At 39.8% G+C, this 20,150-nt stretch overlaps 1 protein-coding gene across 2 annotated transcripts; it reads right to left on the bottom strand.

The window, feature by feature from the left end:
• Nucleotides 1–14: 14 nt before the first annotated feature.
• Nucleotides 15–19,347, bottom strand: rusc2 (RUN and SH3 domain containing 2). 2 transcript variants are annotated; one of them, XM_084114678.1, is made up of 12 exons: nt 19,202–19,347; nt 12,671–14,383; nt 12,072–12,546; nt 9,775–10,440; nt 8,553–8,699; nt 7,971–8,047; nt 7,688–7,862; nt 7,500–7,605; nt 5,454–5,500; nt 4,208–5,276; nt 3,535–3,711; nt 15–2,554 (listed from the first exon to the last, which is right to left on the bottom strand). In XM_084114678.1, exons 2-12 carry the CDS (start codon nt 14,222–14,224, stop codon nt 2,371–2,373), a joined length of 4,677 nt encoding a protein of 1,558 aa, XP_083970804.1. In that variant the 5' UTR covers nt 14,225–14,383; nt 19,202–19,347; the 3' UTR covers nt 15–2,370. The 2 variants fall into 2 exon arrangements, with proteins under 2 accessions (XP_083970804.1, XP_083970803.1); XM_084114677.1 differs by lacking the exon at nt 19,202–19,347 and adding an exon at nt 8,897–9,094 and having other exon boundaries at nt 12,671–14,357.
• Nucleotides 19,348–20,150: the final 803 nt, after the last annotated feature.

The raw sequence follows: 20,150 nt of genomic DNA, 5'->3' as shown, positions 1-20,150 counted from the left end.
GGACGCCCTGCATCTGTGTTCACATGAGCACTTTGTTATTGATATTCATACATTATGGTAATGTTATAGGAGAACAACAGGAGAGTCAGGTGAGCTACAGGTATCATACAGTATATACAGGCCAGAAATATTGGGATGATCAAAGCAGATAGAGTGAGGGACAGAGAGAGAAAGAACATTGCACAAACATACATTAACCTCCCAACTAAGCCTTCCTCTTTCACTGGTGTTTATCCTCTAACAATCTGCATGGAAAAGAAACAACAGGCTATATCCAAAACAGATGCCAGTTTCTTTTAACTCCCACCTCATACATAAGAAATGGCACCAACCAATTGTGAGGAAACACTCTTGAATCTCACTAGCAGACACATTGGTTCAAAAAGGCACTGGACAGCTATTTCTCTCTCATTCTCTCTCTCTCTCCCTTTCTCTTATATTTACAAGGTGGGATTCAGTGAAAAGCAAAGCGTATTTGGAAGACCAGCAGACAAACCTTAAGTGACCAAGATTGACCTAAAGCAGCAGCACTACAATCTAGATTGCGCAGCTTTTTGTGTGAGAGCATTTTCTTCTACTTATAACATCCCATAACAACATAATGTACATTTGAATGGTTTTCGTTCTTAACTGTTAGCATTAAAAGCTGTTAATAACCAGTCAATAATGTCATTTTCCTTTTGAGGATATGAGAACGCAACATATTTACAATTACAAATACACAAAATAATGACTAATGTATTTTAACAGAAAATAATACAAAATCATAAAACTGTTTTAACAAAAACATACTGACAATCATCTATTGATGTCTCAAAGCAATTTGAAAAAATCAAATCAAAATATGATTTTATATATTACTTTTAGCAAAAGCATATTAAGTGTCATAGAGGGCCCGAGATAATTTTCAATAAAATTGCCGATCATCTTCAAGTCCTGAAATAATTTAATGCTGTAATAAAATACATAATACACATTCCCTTCCATAAGGCCTCACCTTGAGTTGAATTTAGCACATCAAATGGCCATAACTTAATGCACAATATGGTACCACAATGTAATATTTTGTGTGGTATTTCACCAGCCTTGTCCAAATGTCACTTTTTGTCCTCTACTGCAAAAAGCAGAATAAAGTATTTGTGGATAATATTCAAGCATGATCACATTGTTAGTTGGAGAAAATCTTCTCATGAATGAATACATTTAAAGGGGAAGGGATCTGCCACCAAACCCCATTAAATTTTTCTTCTTTTTTTTGTTGCTTGCCATTTATTCAACTACATAAAACTCTATACATCCATCTGTTCATCTTATACAAACTGATCAATCTTAATAAATATAGGCCGGCCCAAAAGCATTCAAAAGCTCCTTAAACCAAAAAATCTAAAGTAGACATATCTTCCCTTTCTGTATCTCCTTCAGATTATGCAAAAGGTTGTTATAGGAAGGAATATAGTACATTTAAGGTTAAAGATGGAGCTTATTTCATCTCTTCAAATCGTTTAAGTATCAGAAAAGCAAAACATTTGTGGTGCACTCCATCACATGCAAACAATCTTGCTGTAAATTATCCCTTATTGGTGTAAAAAAAAATGAAATGAAGGGCCAGAGATTGTGGTGATAGCAGTAGTATATCAGTTTACCTGTCAAAGCAGCACAGGTTCGGAGAGAAAAATGCCTCTGGACAGGCTAATTTCCCTTGTCGTATAAGGCTGGAAAATTTTGTATCTTTTTCATCGTTTTAATTCCTGTGGACTTGCAGTAAAAACCAAGATGTCCCTTAATCAGTGATGTACTATTCTTCATTTGGTTATTTGCGAGTGAGAACGAGATGTTCACGAATGACCTCCAGGTTACATGTGGCCTCTGAAGGGCACGTGCACACACTGTCTGTCGCAACACATGAATTGGCTAACATCTAGATTACATAAAATCATACAGTATTTAATAAAGACAAGGCATAAGCGCCAGTAGTGTCATCTAACAACTTCATTTGGTTTTTTAGTTCTTTTAAAAGGCTATTGACATTTATGATTACAAGCTATTTTGCAAAACCTGATGGCTCATTGCAAACAATTTCACTACTCAGAATCAGAAACTAGATCTACACTTTCTAATCACTGGTTAGATCATTGCTGTTCACTGAAACAAAGAGGGTGCTTTCACAACAGCAAAGTTTGATGTTTGTGTGTGTGTGTGTGTGTGTGTGTGTGTGTGTGTACTGGTGTTTACATACGCATGCAAGCACAAAATGAATCCGTCAGACTCGTCTCTTGTGCAGCAGCTTTTATATTCAGAAAAGCAGTGACCCTCCTCTTTGTCCCCAATCGCATCTCATCTCGCACCCGTCTCTTTCAGAGCCTATGAGTTTCAGCGCTCCTGACTGTCCTCAATCAGGGTGACGTATATGATGGGAACAAGGCCCTGTGTGTCGCCCAGAGCACACAGCAGCCAATCAGAGTCTGCCCTGCTGAGCACCTGCAGCACGTCACCTTTGTGGAAACTGAGCTGGCCTGGCTCTGTGGCAATATGATGGCATAACGCCTTCACTTCACTGAAAGAGATGGAAAACAGAGGGATGAAGACAGCGATAGAGAAAGAGAGTCAAAGAAACAAAGAAAATGTAGTTGAGATAATTCATCAGGTATAGCAGTAATGTCTTTTCAATGTTCTTAGAAACACAGTTTGCAAGACAGCTCTTAATATTCATCAAACATTCAAGTTAGGGGCTGTTTACATGACACCATTTTCCACTTAAAAACAGAAAACATTTTATGCGTTTTGGCAGTTCATTTGCATTTCAATGGCGTTTTGGGGACCTAAAAACACAAACTTTTGAAAACGGGTTTCAAAGTGCAGGTTTTTTAAAACAATACCATTATCGTCTGTGTAAACTACAAAAATGTGAATTTGTTAAAAATGGTATCGTCATGCACATGAATGTTACATGTTCAGTCTATAGGTGCGTAGTGTTTCTTTACAAAGTGACATCGCCACCTACTGGCCTGGCAGCGTTTTTAGTCGTTTTATATCCGTGCGAACAGGGATCGTTTTGACAACATTGTCATCTGTACGTGGAAAATAAAATGTACTGTTTTTAGTACATCGTTGTTGTGTAAACGTACCCTCAGTTTTTGGGAATTGGGAATTAATCTCAAAGCGCTAAACAAACAGATTCAAACTTTGATCATTTCAGTCTTGTTGTGCAAACATGAATATAATGAAAAAATCTCACTGACACCAGTAACGTCATTGTAATATTTGCATACCGAATTGTAATTGGTCTTTTTATTTGTATCTTTTTTTAATCTATTTTATCTGTGTTTTATCATTACAAAGTGGCACAGAAGCAATAGGTGTTGATACCTGTGTGCAGATGATTGAAAAAAAGATGTTTACTGAGCATCATGACAGTGACAATGTTTGTGGAATTCAGCCTAAATCAATGCCTAAAACCTAAGCTAATTCTGTAGCTGCCTTGCCAAGCACTGGTTTCTAGATAATGACAAATCTAGTCATGTCTACCAACATTACCGAAGGGCTTGTCTCTGTGTTGGGGGATTCTGTGTTTGTGCTTGTTTAGTTGGGCCAAGGTGGCATTGTTGGCTTTGAAACGTGAGCGATTGTTGCTCTGCTTTTTTCCCCACTCCAACAGACTGAGCCACCAAATCCAAAACAGAACGGTCAAGACTCAACCAACCAGATGGCAATCTGAGAACATGTAGGTAGAAAAGGTAGAAAGTTAGCAAAGTTTATATTAAAAATGCCTTGTAAAAAGTGTTGTAAGCAGCTGGCAATGTGTAAAACTAGATCATTCTGAAAACAAAGCCATTGAAGTTTGGCAAAAAAAAGAAAGAAATTAAGCTTGGTGAAGTTGAAGGAAATGAAACCCAGTTATGGAACAACTTCATTTATTGCATATTTGTGATGTGTAAAGGCCTGTTTACACCAAGACCAATAACTATAAAGTTTTAATTATTGTTTTAATTTTAAGAGAATATATCAAGAGTTCAAACCTGAACATTAACAATAACGACACAGAGAAACAATATGATTGGAATTCAGAACTATTTTTTCCAGCTGATCAATCAATACCCCTCCCATAAAGAGCCCAAGCATTTAATGTGGCAGACATTAAAGCATGCACTTATCGTATGTTGATGTGGATTACTCTCCAACGGAAAGAGGTGGATGTTTGCCAACTCACCTTTGTTTCCTGACCGATTTCTGCTCACTTTTCTCGATCTTGCTTGCGTTTCCAGCTCCAAACAGCCGCCCCCAGCGGAGCACCTGTGCCGACCCATCCTCCCCTGCTCCTGCTTGGGCCAGAACCCCTTCATAGGCATCCTGGCATTCTAGCTGCTTCTCCTTGCTCTTCTTCAGCTCAGTGAGCACTGATTCCGGAGGACTTCCCATCCACGATGGCTTCCCCTTTGCAGCTTTGGTGGGTTCTGACAATGCTGATTGGTGGAGGACCCCATTGCCAACACTATTATTATTGCTACTGCTGGTCCGACCATGTTCCACCTGTTCATCCATCTGCTGAATGGCTTCAGCCCCCTCAACCACACCTTCTCTAGTAGGTGGATGGCTTTGCCGGTGACTTTCAATGCCACCTTTCCTCCTCTTCTCCAACTTCACGAATTTAGAGCCCTCGGCAGAGTTGTCGATGTAAACCTGTGAACTTTGCATCAGCTGATACCACCAGCCAGCTTGTCGGTTTCTCTGTTTGGCTCCATCTCCTTCTCTCCTTTTCTCCTTCTCACAATCTTCTCCAACTCCCTTCATCCTGCCAGCACACCACCCACCGCCCTCTATCTGCCCTGCGTCACTCTTCCTCAAACACTCTTTGCCAACTCCAGCCTCCTTATCCCGTGATTCACGCTCTGCTCCACTCTTCCGCCCATCTCGTTTCATTTTTAATGTCACTCCATCCGTCCTAAGCCGGCTGTCCTCCTCTCTCAGCATGAATTTTTCTCTCTGAGGCAGCATTACCATTTCCTGTGCACCAGACTCCAACATTCCACAGCCTCGCATTAGCTGGAAGGTGGAGCGATCTGATTGGTCGAGGCCTTGGCGCGCAGAGCACAGCTGTTCTTTGCGTCTCAGGTGTTCTTCCCCTTTCTGTAGCTGGTGTGGCTCAAATAGCAGGTCAAGGTCAAAGGGCAACAGTGACAGCGGCTGAAGCAGGAGCAGCAACTCTTCGAACAGTGGCTGGCACGCCCCTTGAGACAGGGGTAGGAAACCCCATGGGTGGTAGTGTGCTGCTATGATGTCTGAGGAATCATGCCAGAGAGAGAAAAAACAGACAGCCACACAAAAAACCCCACTAATTATTAGAATTATGCTGGCAATAGAGTATCTGAAACCTGAAAATCTTGGCTCTACATCACCATTACTGTGAACAAGCCAACTACGCTTGAACAAGAAAAGTGCAGAAAGCATTTTCCTACCTTCATGTGTATAAATGTGATTGAACCAGAATTCCAAAGATCGCAAGCTGAAAAACAGTCGAGGTAGAATAAAAATCAAACCTGGAACATTACTGCATAATAACAGAAATAATACACTAGTACCAGACCAGGCGTCTTCAACCTTCAACATAGAGCAGAGAGCAGGGACCCACCGTTAAAAATTGAGTTGTGTACTACTGTATTTGTACGTCCAGCCTATGATAACATGTATAGAATACAATATTAACATATTTAAATAATTTAATACTCTAATAAATACTATTTTAGTTTAATCATATATTTTTATATTTACTTATATTTTTATACACATTTTATTATAATATATAAAATTCTATTAATATATAACATTATATATATATATATATATATATATATATATATATATATTTGTTTCATCATATTTGGAGTTTTTTATGTTTTTGAAAGAAGTATCTTAAGCTCACCAAGGCTGTATTTATTTGATCAAAATTACAGTAAAAATCACACATATTGTGGAATATTATTACAACTTATAATAACTGTTTTCCATTTTAATACATTTTAAAATGTAATTTATTCATGTGAACAATTCCTCTGAATTTTCAACAATATCAGTCTTTATTGTCACAGGATCTTTCCAAAATCATTAGAATATGCTGATTTGGTGTACAAGTAACATTTATTATTATCACAGATAAAAAAAGATTATGCTGCTTAATATTTTTGTTGAAACTGTGATGCATTATTTTTTTGTCAGGATAATATATATGTATACATATATGTGTGTGTTTACATACAAGGATGAGATTTGTAAATTTGTTATGTGGCATAACAAATGTGTTTAACCGATATTACAAATGAAAGTATTAGATCACTGGATAATGTTTTATTCATCTACTGACATTCAAAATTACATGTAAAGGCAGCGCTTCATTATGACTAGCTATAAACAATTTATGTAACAAATGTGTTCACAAAATAAAAATTGCCCTGCAGTAGTGCTGTGGACCTCCTAGGGGTGCCGACCCCATGTTGAAGACCCCTGGACTAGACAAATCCGCTTTAAACAAGTGAAATACTACAAGTGCAACAACAAGGAGCCTTGAACGTGATAACTGTACTCTGTATTTATCTTAAGAAGCAGAGTGACCACATCACAGAGTGAGACAGACATATAGAGTGAGAGAGAGAGAGAGATCAGAATGCTGCAGAATGCATAACTGAAACCAATGATCAAAGCGCTGTGTCTGAATGTAATTTTAATGGGAGTGGAAAAGAAGAAGTTTGCACAGGAGCCGAGATGACTATGTCAAGACCCCCCCACCCCCACCCCCCCCCAAAAAAAGAGACTTTGAAGACTTCTAAAGACTTCTTGAATCACACTGCAGAGCTTTAGGCAGCATGGTTTGAGGTTTTTAGGACTGGCTTGTTACAGTGCTGATAAAGATCATACACTGTCGATCTGTTCCAAAACCTACTTAGATGCTTACCAAGACGCCATTTTAAGACATCATAAGTATACTTTCAAAGCAAAGACTGTTCTAAAAGGTAGGCAGCAAAATAAAAACGAGTAGTTCCAATAAAAATGTTTTGAGTTTTGAAAAAGAGTTTTGTATTGTTGTGCTTATTAGACTATAAAATCTGAGAATCAGTAACCTTATTCATAACAACAAATACTGTTTGCTCTCAAACTGTGACCTCAGAATATTTGATAAATATAAAAAAAAAAAAATGGATCAAATAGCACAGATGAAACCAAGGGTCCGTTTTAAAGTCAACATTCACAATGAATCTTGCTTCCATAATGTGACGCATTTCCAATTGAAAGGTTATATTCAACAAGAAAACCTTGACAGGAATCCAACGTGTTACACAATAAAGAACGTTTATTAAAAAAGTAAATTAGATGTTAATGCTTTAACAAGCAAAAAATGATGAAAGGTACAAAAATGTGCTTTCATAAGCAGTGTGTAGATGAACGTGATTAGAAAGAGTGAAAGGGAAAGCAGGGAGATGAAAGGAGAGTGAAACATGAAAGAGGCTTACTTTAGCAGGCCAAAGATGAAGGCATTGAGTCTCATACTGTGATTGGTCAGCTCAGAATACTGACTGACTTTAGAAAATAGACTGTGCAAAACTCTTGTAGAGGGACCTAGGACAGAAAGGATAAACATAAATCATTTCCTTCATCCTCATCCATATAATAATCATCATCATCACCATTCTTCTCATACCGAGTTGTGTGGAGGCCTCGACCACACTCCAGGGCTGGTTTTTGCGTTGTCCAATGATCAGGTCCAGTACATACGCTTTCAGTCCATCATGCAATATCTCACGAATGGCAGGACACAGGTACTTTAGAATAAGATGACCCACGTTTGGACTAACAGAGCTATTACCCAATTTGGCCTGTAAGAGAGAGTGAAAGTGGACCAGAGGGTAAAGCTTTTAGTGAGACCCTTCAATTTATTCAAGTATATTGAGTTTAACTCTGTTATTTTAAATTTTATATAGTACCTTAACTCCTGCATCCCGACTGGTGCCAAAATGAGCAACTATCAGATCCACTGCTGTGTTTATGGCCTTCACCAAACCTAGTAGAAAAGGACATATAGAGGAGACAGGATAGAAAATATTCTATTTATTTAATTTATCTAATAAAATTAAACTCCAACTAAGAGTATGTACACACAAACACACACTCTGTCATGCGCTAATGCAGTTCTCATTGATAGGACCTGTCAATCTGTGAGATGAGAGAAAAGCAAATGGGCCAACGTTTGATTGACAGGAGGACCCAGTGGGAACAACGTCAAGAGACCTCTCTGCATTCTACTCCCTAGGGCACACTTAACATTTACTGCAGATTCAAATGTGAGAGTGATGTATGTACGGCATTGCAATATTCCTATACTTAATTTAAGAGCTAAAGGGTTCACCACAACGATAAGGTTCATATTAACCACAGATGTGCTGTTATATTGCTGTATAAATTACTTAATGGAGATAAAGGTCAATCTGGACATTGCTTAAAATGCAAAAATGATCTTATGCTGAGCCACTGTAAGTGTTACTACACAGAAACTAAAAAGCACACACCTCTCTTCTGCAACAGGTCTATAGAAATGGATTCGTCAGTATTCGCATCAGGAGATAAGCAGAATTCCTCTGGGGGGCGCTCTGTCTGAGAGAAATAATCAGGCAGGAAGTCGCTGTAGCACTGGGGCAGTTGCCTCAATGACTGACCTATAAACAAAAACCACATCAGTTAGATAAATGCAAACATACGACAAACAGACAGTGTGCTGCATAAAACAGTCTAAAGATAACGTCATTGTCAAACTTAAGTGTTCACTAACTACAAACAAAATTACCCCCACCCCAGCCGCCTTTCCAGCTCCTCCCCCTAAATGCCCATTGGGTGACAGAAATTGGTTCAGCACCATTCAGTCTGCCGAAGCTGAGTGGTTGGTTGGTTGGAGGGAAATCAAACACATTGCGTCGCATGACACGAGTTCCAGGTGTCTTGTTTTCCAAAGCACAAGAGAGAGAATGATGGCCGTCTTTACCGCGCTCCACACCCAAAGGGTTCTTACGCCTGTACTCTCTCCATTTGAGTGCCTGGGGGGAGAGGTGGTGCACTGGAAGGCAAAATGGAAGGAAAAGGGAATGGCGGCAAATGATAGATGGAATATGAAGAGAAAGAATGAAGTATTGGTGAATGGGCAGTAAGAGGGATGGACGTACATATACAGGGAAAAGTAGAAAAAAGGAAAGAACAGACACAAGGGTAAGATGAAATTGTTGAAATGCCAAAGTGATGGAATGCAAAACATGGGCAGAAGTGAGAGCAGGAGGGACAGAAAAGAGAAGTTGTTAGCAGCAGTTGAAGAAAAGAAAAGCCAAGGTCTAAGTATGGGAGCTAAGGCTTTGTTCAGATAGTGAAATGTATGAATCTTTTGGCCTATACAATTCAGAAGCAAAAAAAATAAAAAAAATTTTTTTTATATATATATATAATGCTCCCGTGCGTTGATCATTGTAGCCAATTACAGACATCTCTGATTGGCCATTGTGTTCACGTGCTCATCGGATGCGTTTACGGTTCCGCTTAATAGTTTTAAAATTTCAATACCGACTTGGTACCGAAGTCTGTACTTTTTGACAACTCTAATATATATATACATATATATAAAACGAGGCAAACCATATTCATGTTATAAAATAATTCAAGTTTCATAACATTTCATTTATAAAGTCATATACAACACAGTAGTATCTAGAACTGTGTCTGAATTAACTCATTTTGCTCCGAACCTACCATTAGGCTGTCGCTGTGTCACACACGCTGGTAAAACTTTCACTGGCTCTTCCTGTGGCGCTGGCTCCAACTGTCCAAGAGGACTGAGACAAGAGCTGGGAAGCGTTGGCAAATTGCCACGGTGGAAACAGTGACTTCTAGTGGGCAACGCAGGCATCAGTGGACTCTGCTTCATTAGCGGAGGTGGAGGTGGTGTAGGAGGTAAGGGAGCGATTTTAGGAGTCTCTGTTCGTATGGCCACTCCAGTTGGGGTATGCTGGGGCAGAAGACCTGCAGAGATGGGGCAAGAGAGGGAACGTGGTGGCCTCGGACCACCCGGGGTCGGAGTGCATGTCGAGCAGGTTCCAGAAGAGGTGGGTGCACATTGGAGGCGAACAGGGGAGTAACTGCCCAGTGGGGACGGACGCACTGTTGTAGGTGCATTGGAGTTGTCGTGAGGTGACTTGTGGTCTTCTTCTGACTCATCTTCACCACCCTCAGGTGCTGCAGCCCCTCGAGCCTGCATATGGCTGATGTATCCGTCCAGAAGAGGAAGGATAGGCTTCGCCTGGGGTTTTCCAAACTGGTGCTGGAAAGTGAAGGGCTGAATAGGCAATGAGGTCGGACGTTGATTTTTGCTATAGCGAATTACAACTGGAGAGGAGTCCGTGGAGCTAGACAGGCCACCTAGGGGTAGAAAGACAAGAGATACAAGCAGAGTAAAGAGGGGTACGAGAGAAAATAAGAGATATAAAGATTAAGAACAAAGCGTCAGAATCTATGGCAGAGTAGCATTCAAGACAGTAATGCAGACATAAACCATATCTAAATCATTATAAATAAAAATTAAATGTCATAGATAAATATAATTATAATATGAAGCAAATGATCTGACCTAAACTTAAACGATAATTGCTATGGCAGTGACACAGCATTTTAAAACAGCTGGAATAAAACTCAGCAGTAGTAATTGCAATAGCAAAGGAGACAACAGAGTCGTATTATGAAACTGAAACAGAACCATGCCTATTAAAAAAAACATCCAATTCTGTCAAATACATACCTTAAAACACTGCTCCAAAAACTTAATAACCAAAAGAGATACACAAACAACCAGGATATTATGTCTAAAACAGCCTGATTATGAAGCTCCTCTGTGTACACCTCTGGGTATGTGTGTTTGTGTGTGCTTTGACCGGCACACAGTGTGTGTGAAACGTCACTCGGCTATTGCGCAAACTGTTGGCTCCACATGACTGGATACTCATATGTCAGAGTTCTTAGTAACACTGCTGTACTCAGTCACAGCCAGCAGGGGCAGCACAGCATTAAGGAGAATTAACATCCATTGCAGTAACACAACACAAGCTTGCCTAACACTGCCTATTTCTCTTGCTTTCCTAAGTATTAAACTTTAGCATGCAACTCATGCACTACTTGTGCTACAGACATTAAATAAACCTTAAATAATGCAGCTTGAAGAAGATAGTTACTTTCCTAAGCTAGTATTAGCTATTACTTTCCTAAGGTATTAGACTTGATTTTCACCTGGCAGACTGTAAAAAAAATGCCATATATAAAATAATATCTTACCCAAACATTAGGCATAGCTATGTCATATTTCATTCACCCTCATGTTGTTCCAAACCCACATGACATCCATTCCTCCACAGAAAATGAAAGGAGATTCTGGAGATATTTTTGTTTTACATGGAGGAAAGTCATATGGTTTGGGAAAGACATGAGGAATAAACAATGACTGAATTTACATTTTGGGTCCAAAGTCATACAGTGCCTAGAAGACTAGAATATCAGAGACTTTAGGTGGACTATTTTGATTAAGGCCAGTAAGGAACAATCAATTATTTCATAGCAATGCTCTAGCAACCACCCAGAACACCCTAGTAACCGCAGATCAACGTGCTAAAAACTCTTTCTTAACAACAGCCTAGCAACTTGCCAGAGGGGAAACAGTGGTACCTTTACATTTAAGTTTTTAGCAGATGCTAACCAAATTGGCTTGGATAATAAAGCAAACAATCATGTTAAGGGCAATCACTAATATGCAGTGCTTACTAGCTAGGTTTGAAATGCTAGAGAAATGTTCACAGTAAATAAAAATGTATGTCGCTCCCCAACCAACAAATAGTCAAAAGGAGTCCCAAAATCAACCAAGAAACTACAGTGTAACTCAATAAGTCAATCCACAAAACAACACAAAATAAAACAGCTTTTACAAACAACATTTTAACCATCCTCCATCCTAACAATTTAACAATCCTCTTTTTTAGAAGATATTGGAGATAACTTCCTCTTACCTTCTGCTATGGTTCGAGTCTGCTCACAGCTCCCTTGACTATGGCATCGAGTGAGTGGTGGCAAACTGTGGCTCTGACCCTGTGGAAAGCCTTCCAGGATGGGCGAGAACTCTCCAGAAGAGTGAGAGTGTGTGGACGTGGCCTCCATGCCACCCCTCTGTGATGGTGACCCTCCAGTTCTCCTCTTATTTCTTGCTATTTCTGCAAAAGAAGTGACACGTGGTGGAGGAGGTGGGCTTGGAGCTGCACTCTCACTGAGCCGAACAGGGCAGCTGAGCATGCGCTCCAAGGATCCAAGGCGAGGAGATGGAGACTTGTCCAGGATACGATCGTAGCTGCGAGAAAGAGGTCGACTGCTCCCTGAAGTACCAACTGAATTGCAGGCTGTCATAGGTGGGGAGATGTTGATATACACCTGCCCCTCAATTACATTCTCATGGGTAGAGTCAATCTCAGTTGGATCCTTTTCTTCATTCTGGTAAAAGAAAGAAAAAGATACAATGTTCAAGGTAGTGTCATATTGCTATGGAGTACAGAATGAGGCATGGCACAAAATTCTAAATACAACAAGTCAACACCAAATAAAGTAAATAATATACCAGTTCTGCATCTTCCTCGTCTTCGTCCTCTTTCATTTGTTGAAATAGGTAGTACTCTGTTGGCTGAGTGGGGCTTCCTTTGCTGTGCTCATCTGAACAGCTTGTGACCGATGATCCCACCGGACTGGGAGAGGACTGGGAAGAAAGGTCACACGTCACAAGCTTGTAGTAATTCTGTGTTGCTACAACCAAGCGAGCTTGGCTTTGAAGACACGAGGTGAGGTCATTGGCAGAGGTTTCAGCAGAGGACAGTCCCTCACTTCCAAGGAGGTTGTGGTATGAGTTACAGTTGGCATCTACTTCAATAGTGGCACCTTGTGGCTGAGATACAGAGGAAGAGTTTGCATGTTCTTGAGTGGCCGAAGGATGCTGAGGGGGTTCAATTGGGGACGTGTGTAAGTCCAGGTAGAAAGCTCCATGTCCACTGCTACATTCTGTCCCGCACATCTCAATGAGCCCAGACACAGATGAGGCACAAGATTGCTCATCAGAACTATTGATATTGAGCAATGGCTTGGCCGGGACAACATTGTTCATTTTGTTGAAAATCGTGCTGAAGTTAACCAGCACTCCATCCGAGCTATTGCAGGAGGAATCACTGCCGTAGCCCTGGTGACACTCAGAAAATGTTTCCTGAAAAGGTTCAGGGTATGGCTGAGAAAGGTTGCAACAGGAGCAGTGTGGTGCTGCCAGACTGGAACATTCTGAACTTCCTCTACCGCCCTGCATGGAATGGTCTTCATAATCATCATCCTCACCCCATTCTTGCTCACCACAATCCATTGAAAGGGTGGAACCACTGCTTCCGTGGCGCCGCTGGCTATCTAATCTCAGCAAGTTCAGGCCCTCCATATGAGTAGACAAATCAAAAGTCCCACCTATTGTGTGGTCTCTGGTCTCTGTTTCCCCACTAGGCCCATTTGTAGAACACCACTGTTTTTCTGTAGACCCATGCAAGAGAAAAGGTTCAGCGGTGAACCCAAAGTCATGTAGATGGAAAGGGGGCAAGTCTTCATTTGCAAGCACTGAATTTGAGATTTCATGCAAATTTCCATGCAGGTGAAAAGAGGAGTCTTCCAAATATCCATTCAGATTGTCTTCATCCTCATCATCTTCATCTTCAGTGTTGAGCATAAAGGGGTTACGTCTCGAGTTTGGCCGTTCACCTGTCTTCGTTGGCAAGCCTTGAGCCTGATCTTCGGAATTGCTTGAGGTGAAAGAGGAAGTGTCGCTTGCCATACTCCCTTCTCTCCCTCCTCTTCCTCGTTTCTCTCCTCCTCTCATTCCTCCATCCCCAAAAGTGTCACTAGAGCTAAGGCTGCTGCTTGACGTCTGTATGAGACTGCTGTACACCAACGCCTCCCGCTGAAGAATGTCTCTCTCAGGTAGGGAGGTTGTCCGAATCAATCCCAGGTTCTCCGGGCAGCTGAAGGGATTACTGTTCCTTTTCAACGGATTACCACAGAATTGTCGTGAGCTCGAAACCTGGCAGTGAACCAGCGGAATGTGGTGGACAATAAGAGTCTCCCCGGCTAGCTTAGGTGGACTGTCCATCTTCTCCTGGTGTGGATGAGGACAAAGAATGTTTAGATATTTGCAGAAGGTGGTTTTCAGAAGACTTTAGTTCACACGTCCAATGCCAATCCGTGGTTTTGGAGAGTGAGGAACGTTAAAGAAAAGGTTAAAGAGGATCTCTTGGCGGAAGGAAAACATCTGGAAAAAAAGACAAGACAGGATTCAGTACGACATGAAGTTATCTGGTGTTCATAAGAGGACAGGGCATTTTAGTTTGGCATTGTGTAATAATCATATAATTTTCAACAACAAAAATTACATAAAGCATGATCCGCTGGGACAAATCATGAGTGCCAAAACCAGACAAAATAAACCTAGAGACAAACAAACAAAACAATAATTAAGTAAATCCAGTTTACAGGCTTCTGCCTCCATCTGCTCATAGTCCATAGATGATAATAGACTCAGGATGTAGACAATGAATAATACTTTGAATAAACTTACAAGTAAATACATATTTTATCATTTTATTTGATATTTAATAAAAGGTTATACATTTAAACTAACACAAATGTTCTTAAACTTATTCTTAAACACCATTTACAGTAACACTGAGGTGAATTGTGAAGAGAACCATTCTACATTACAACTTTTAAAAAAAGAAATGAAATACATACGGTTTACTTTTTCCAGATTAGTCTTTACAATATATTGTAAATCATTTTCACATAATAAGAGCTTTACTTGTAATGGAGATGGTGAGGTCTACATAAAACTACAGTATCTCACTTTCAGTTCTAACAGCGATCTTTTTTATATTTTTGCAACTTTTATTTACAGGGACAGAAGAAATTGGACAGGAAATGTGAGATTAAGGAAAGGACACAAGCTGAGCTCGTGTCACCCGCACAAGCACTAAGGCAGTAATGGCACAAGGGCTAATTAATCCCACAGGACCATAGCTCTCACCCTGGCTCTTATTTTGGTCAAACTGATATTCATAATATTTCTTTCTGGTGTACAAATGGTGCTGATTTTACTATAGATTCACTAGATAGGAAGGGAGGGGTGAGCACTGGACATTGACCTAATTTTAGACAGCTGGAAATCGTGAAGGAGCAAATGGCTGTGGCTCAGTGACCTGTAGTTGGGGCAGACAGATACAGCAAAAAGTAGGCTAATAGCCTAGGCTGAGGGCAAGCAAACCTTGACAATGACCTAAAATCATCTCTGTGGAGTAGTGGATCATATTCTCTCTCATTAACCATTTCAGTCGTATCCAACTCTTGGTGATTATGACATGCGCAAGACTGACCGTGAATTTTCTTGGCAATGTTTTTTTCCAGTGTAGGTTGCCAGATCTATTCCCAACCCTCCCCATTACATAGCTTGGGACTCACACACACACACACACGCATTCACACCTACGGCCGATTTAGCATGTCCAAGTCACCTGCATGTCTTCGAATTGTGTGGGGGAAACCGGAGCACCGTGAGGATACCCATGCTGAACCGGGGAACTTCTTGCTGTGAGGCGACAGTGATACCCACTGAGCCACCATGCCGCCAGTAGAGCATTTTACATAATCTGAAAGCCTCAATGAGTGTTTGTCAGTGTTGGTGATAGATACCATTGTATGGTCACAAGGCAAAATCAATGACATAATCCAGAAGGGTGCAAATAAATTCCAAGAAAAAAAATGATTATGGTTTTTCTACTTGCCTAAACTTGCATGGACGTATTATAATGATAGATTATTAGCATTAATTTTCTATGTAGTGGACGCCTCAACAATAAGGATGGCCCAGGGCCAATGTGAGAGAGTTTTGGGCAGGCTGACAGAAGTCTTGGGTCTATTGGGTCAGTGTTGTCACTAGATTTTACATTTGTTGCTCGAAAAATTTACCTCAAAATAGAGGAGCCCATTAGATTTATGCGTCATTCAACAGCAAAAGATTCTCTGTCAATGAGAACCCTCACTGAACTGAGTCCTCCTGCAGTCTGACCAGATTAAACTCCATTATATAACACTCATGTGTTCCTGCCAGTCTATGTGTTAAAGGCAAGAAATAGGCTATATATTCTGAATCACATTTCTTTAAACTATTTTCTTTTTTTAAATGGGTTGTCATCCAGTCTGCAAGATTTCCTAGCTGAAATGTAGAAGATTAAAATATATTCACATAAATAGTGTGACAGGTGATTTTTCATTGCTACTCTATTAGCTAATTCTTAAAAAAAAAAAAAAAAAAATCAAAGTCAGACTTCTCCAATCATTTAGTCCACTTAAACTCCACCCGTTCTTACAATTAATTACAAGCTCAGACTCACAACCATGTCCCCATCCAACCTTTTTTCTTTTTCAATAATACGTTTTGCTTGGGCGTATGTCACAATGCGGAAGCAAAGATCTGAAGCTTCTTCCATTTCTTTGCAACTTTAAGATGATTAACGAAGATTCTCGGTTCTTAGGGTCTCAACAACAAACTATGTTGAAGCAAAACAGGATGCAGATAAGTTCCACTTGACATTGCAGGAGAAACACTGAAATGTATCTTAGACCTGAAATAAGTCCACACAGACTGATGCAGCTATTTCCAGCAATTCATGACTCAGTTTAGCCTGACTACATCAAATCAGTCACACACCACTTAGACATACTGTATGGAGCAACAAATAATAGACTGTGAGATTGACCAGGGCAATTATTTGGCTGAAATTACTAACACCAGTCAAGCTACATCACAACATCCTAATCTACCGCTGTAGTAAATAAAATGAAAAAGGGACAGAGAGGCTGGTAAAGGGTGTAGAAAATACCCCCCCCCCCTCTCCCCCTCTCCCCCTCTCCCCCTCTCCCCCTCTCCCCCCTCTCTCTCTCGTCTCATTGTTACATAAGTACAGGCCATGACAGCTACTACATTCCACAGACTGGGCGTTTAACTACAAGATCAGACAGACAGCTGCAGACAGACGGCAACAAGATGGCATGCCTCTCACACACAAACACACATTTTCAGGGTTTTTTTTTTTTAAAGCACAAACAAAGCTTGTTTTTAATAAGCAACTGAGTAGTGAATTTTGTATAGAAGTGCAGATTGTTTTTTAGTAGAATATTTTAGATGATTCAAGGTTAATATGCAATTTTATTCTAAATGATTGACCCTCTTTCTTTTTTACAGTAGAAGAAGAGACTAACTAACTGAATTACAGGCTGCGGTGACAAAAAAATATAGTAATTTCAAGACTTACTTTCATACAGCCATTTAGGAAACTTGAAGCTGTATAAAAAAAAGCCTGGAAATCTTAAAGGTTATAGTCAGAAAATAATGAGTAAGCTATCTCTCTGAATAGACTTCTACAGATAAAAGATTTACTTTTTTCAATAATGTGTAACTTCAGCATGGCTGTAGAAAGTAAATGTGATGAAAGTAAACATCCAGCTCCTGTTCAGCAAGGAAAAGCCCTTCTGTAATTATTCAAACACAACATTTCCCAGAACACCCTTATTACTCTCATATAACTATGATTTCAATTAATGAAACTATGGTATTTGTTATGAAAAATAGTATGCAAAACCAAAATACTGTAGTTTCTACAGTCAGTTTTACTATGGTCAGTTTTGTCCCCTCCCAATTAATAATAAGCTTCAAATTTAAATGACCACATCTCCCCGTCCTCTCTTGAACACAAGCTGCTTTTGTTTAATGGAATCGGACTAGAAAGTTCTTTCAGAGACAGGAAGAAACAGATTTCAGTCTGTGTCCGTTATGTAACAAAATAAATTGCCATCGTTACACAGTCAAAAAAATATTAAAGTTTAATGTTTGTAAGCCTGTGATGAATTTATTGGAATGTAATGGGCATTAGAACAATATTTATAGATGAAATTTGAGGGAAATGCCGGTAACTGGAGTGACACTTTTGACAACTATAAAATCTTGAAAAAATTATTACATATTATTTATCAAAAGAGTATTTGGTATAATGATGCATTTCTTATATGTATTTGTTTGTTTGTAAGCTAAAAGAAAATTAACCATAAACATATTTAATAAAAAATAAATTGAATGTTTCTTAACCCTTATGATAATGACACCTAACAAAACTACTAAAAATAAAAAGTAAATGTATTTTAAACTATGCCAGATTAATTTTTCTCTAAAGTCAACATAGTGGACAGAAAAGTTAACAACATTGAAAAATCGCCCATTAACAAACACACACATATGTGTACATAAACAGGCCTAGGCCTATATGCTGCTGTTCGTTCGCTAAAATCGATTTCCCCCTCCGATATTATCGTATATATAATACAAAGCCAGAGGTTTTCATGTGGTGATGGTTCACACACCGCTGGCGCTGTGATCGATATGCGCAAACACAGGCCTCACGCGCACACGGTGAATCATATGGCATATTTGACATAACACTAACAGCAGCACGCCCTGCATCTGTTGGCCTATTTAGCGATTTTAACGCGTGTATATTCTTTCTTTAATAAAGAAAATGCAATGCACCATCATAATCAAGGCCAAGAGAAAGCATAATTAAATGATGTCAAATCAGCACCAAAACAAGAAACCTACAGCGTGTCAATGACCGCTTGTTTATATGGGCCTCTTTTAGGCCATGATTCCGGACATGCACTATTCTAAAGACTTAGAAAACCACCTTCAATACAGTAAAACCTCATAATACAAACCTTTAACGTTAACAACGACTATGCGAGCGTAGAAACGGGCGTATATGAGCGGAGATAACTGTGCACGCGCACACGTCCACAACGTCTGTATCTTAGGCTACCACGTTAAAATAATTCAAATAACAACACTCGGTAATGTTGCGTTAGTTCCGTCTTAATAATTAACAAAAGTAACGTTACCGTCTTGGTTAAATCTGAATCAGCAGCAGTGATGTAAGATTTGCCAGCGGGCAGTACCGTTAGCTTTCACCACACCGTGTTTACCACATTACCTCTTAAATAATAAAAAGCAATCCACATTTATACTCACGTTGACAATAAATGTCATCTCCTTGACTCCCGAAGATCACGATGTCAAATCACGGCGAAAGATCGCCACGTTTGATTTGATTTAATGATGAAGGTATTGAGCGCAACAGCGGAGCGGCGCTGGAGCGAGCGGCGCTACGTCAGGATGAAGCGCGCACCCTCCCTCGCGCGTACACTACACTAACTGTGCGTCCTCTTACAATGCTGACTTTTGGACATCTTTAAGGTGATAGAAGGTTACAAATCACATCTTTTGGGTCCAGGTGACCGGCGTCGGATACTGTGGCCTGACAGCGTAAGAGTGGGTGGGGTGTTGGACTGCTGGTCCCCTGCAGGCAGCTCTTTGTTCAGCTACTCTCCAGTCATTACTAGAGATGCATTTCTCATTGTTCAGTCGAAGAATGCCTGCCTTGACTCTCAGCACTGTGAGTTAAATAGCTGGCATGTCTCATGAATGGTTTAAGGGCCCATCTGTCTGGGGGGCCCAACTAATTTTAGCTGTATAGTTGGGGGGAAACAGTTGTTCCCAAAATTATACATTTAGTGCACACTGTTGCTGAGTATTAATGTCATTGCATGGATAAACATAGGCATCTGCTTGATAAATTGGCAAATGATGCAAGAACTTTACTTCTCACATTACTTTTAACCAACTGGTCCGAAAAGTCATTTTAAACCACATACAGTTTGAGTGTCCAAGTGTCCAATTATATTTTTGTAAATAGGCCTAATTTTAATATAGCTAAATAAAAATTCAAAAAAAATATGTTCAAATATCTTTTTGAATAATATATTTATTGTTTTATCATTTAAAATAACACATCAAATTTATTGCTGTCTTAAATGTGCTATTGATTTTTTTTATTTAAAATGGAAGCCAATTGCAAAGTGGCCAGAATATTCTTTTAAAAACTCACCTTTTCTGTTCAAAGTCATGTGGGTTGGAATGC

Source organism: Abramis brama, assembly GCF_963993115.1.
Source record: "Abramis brama genome assembly, chromosome: 5".
NCBI lineage: Eukaryota > Metazoa > Chordata > Actinopteri > Cypriniformes > Leuciscidae > Abramis > Abramis brama.
This window is presented reverse-complemented; position numbering and strand designations above follow the sequence as displayed.

Bases quoted from the DNA above. Each gene is read 5' to 3' on its own strand.
- rusc2 (XM_084114677.1), bottom strand. From the start codon at position 14,224: ATGGACAGTCCACCTAAGCTAGCCGGGGAGACTCTTATTGTCCACCAC. The intron at 12,547-12,670 runs GTATATTATTTA...TTCTTTTACCAG, and splicing joins ACGAGGAAGATGCAGAACTG to AATGAAGAAAAGGATCCAAC. The intron at 5,501-7,499 runs GTAAGCCTCTTT...ACTGTTTTTCAG, and splicing joins TTCATCTTTGGCCTGCTAAA to CTTGCGATCTTTGGAATTCT.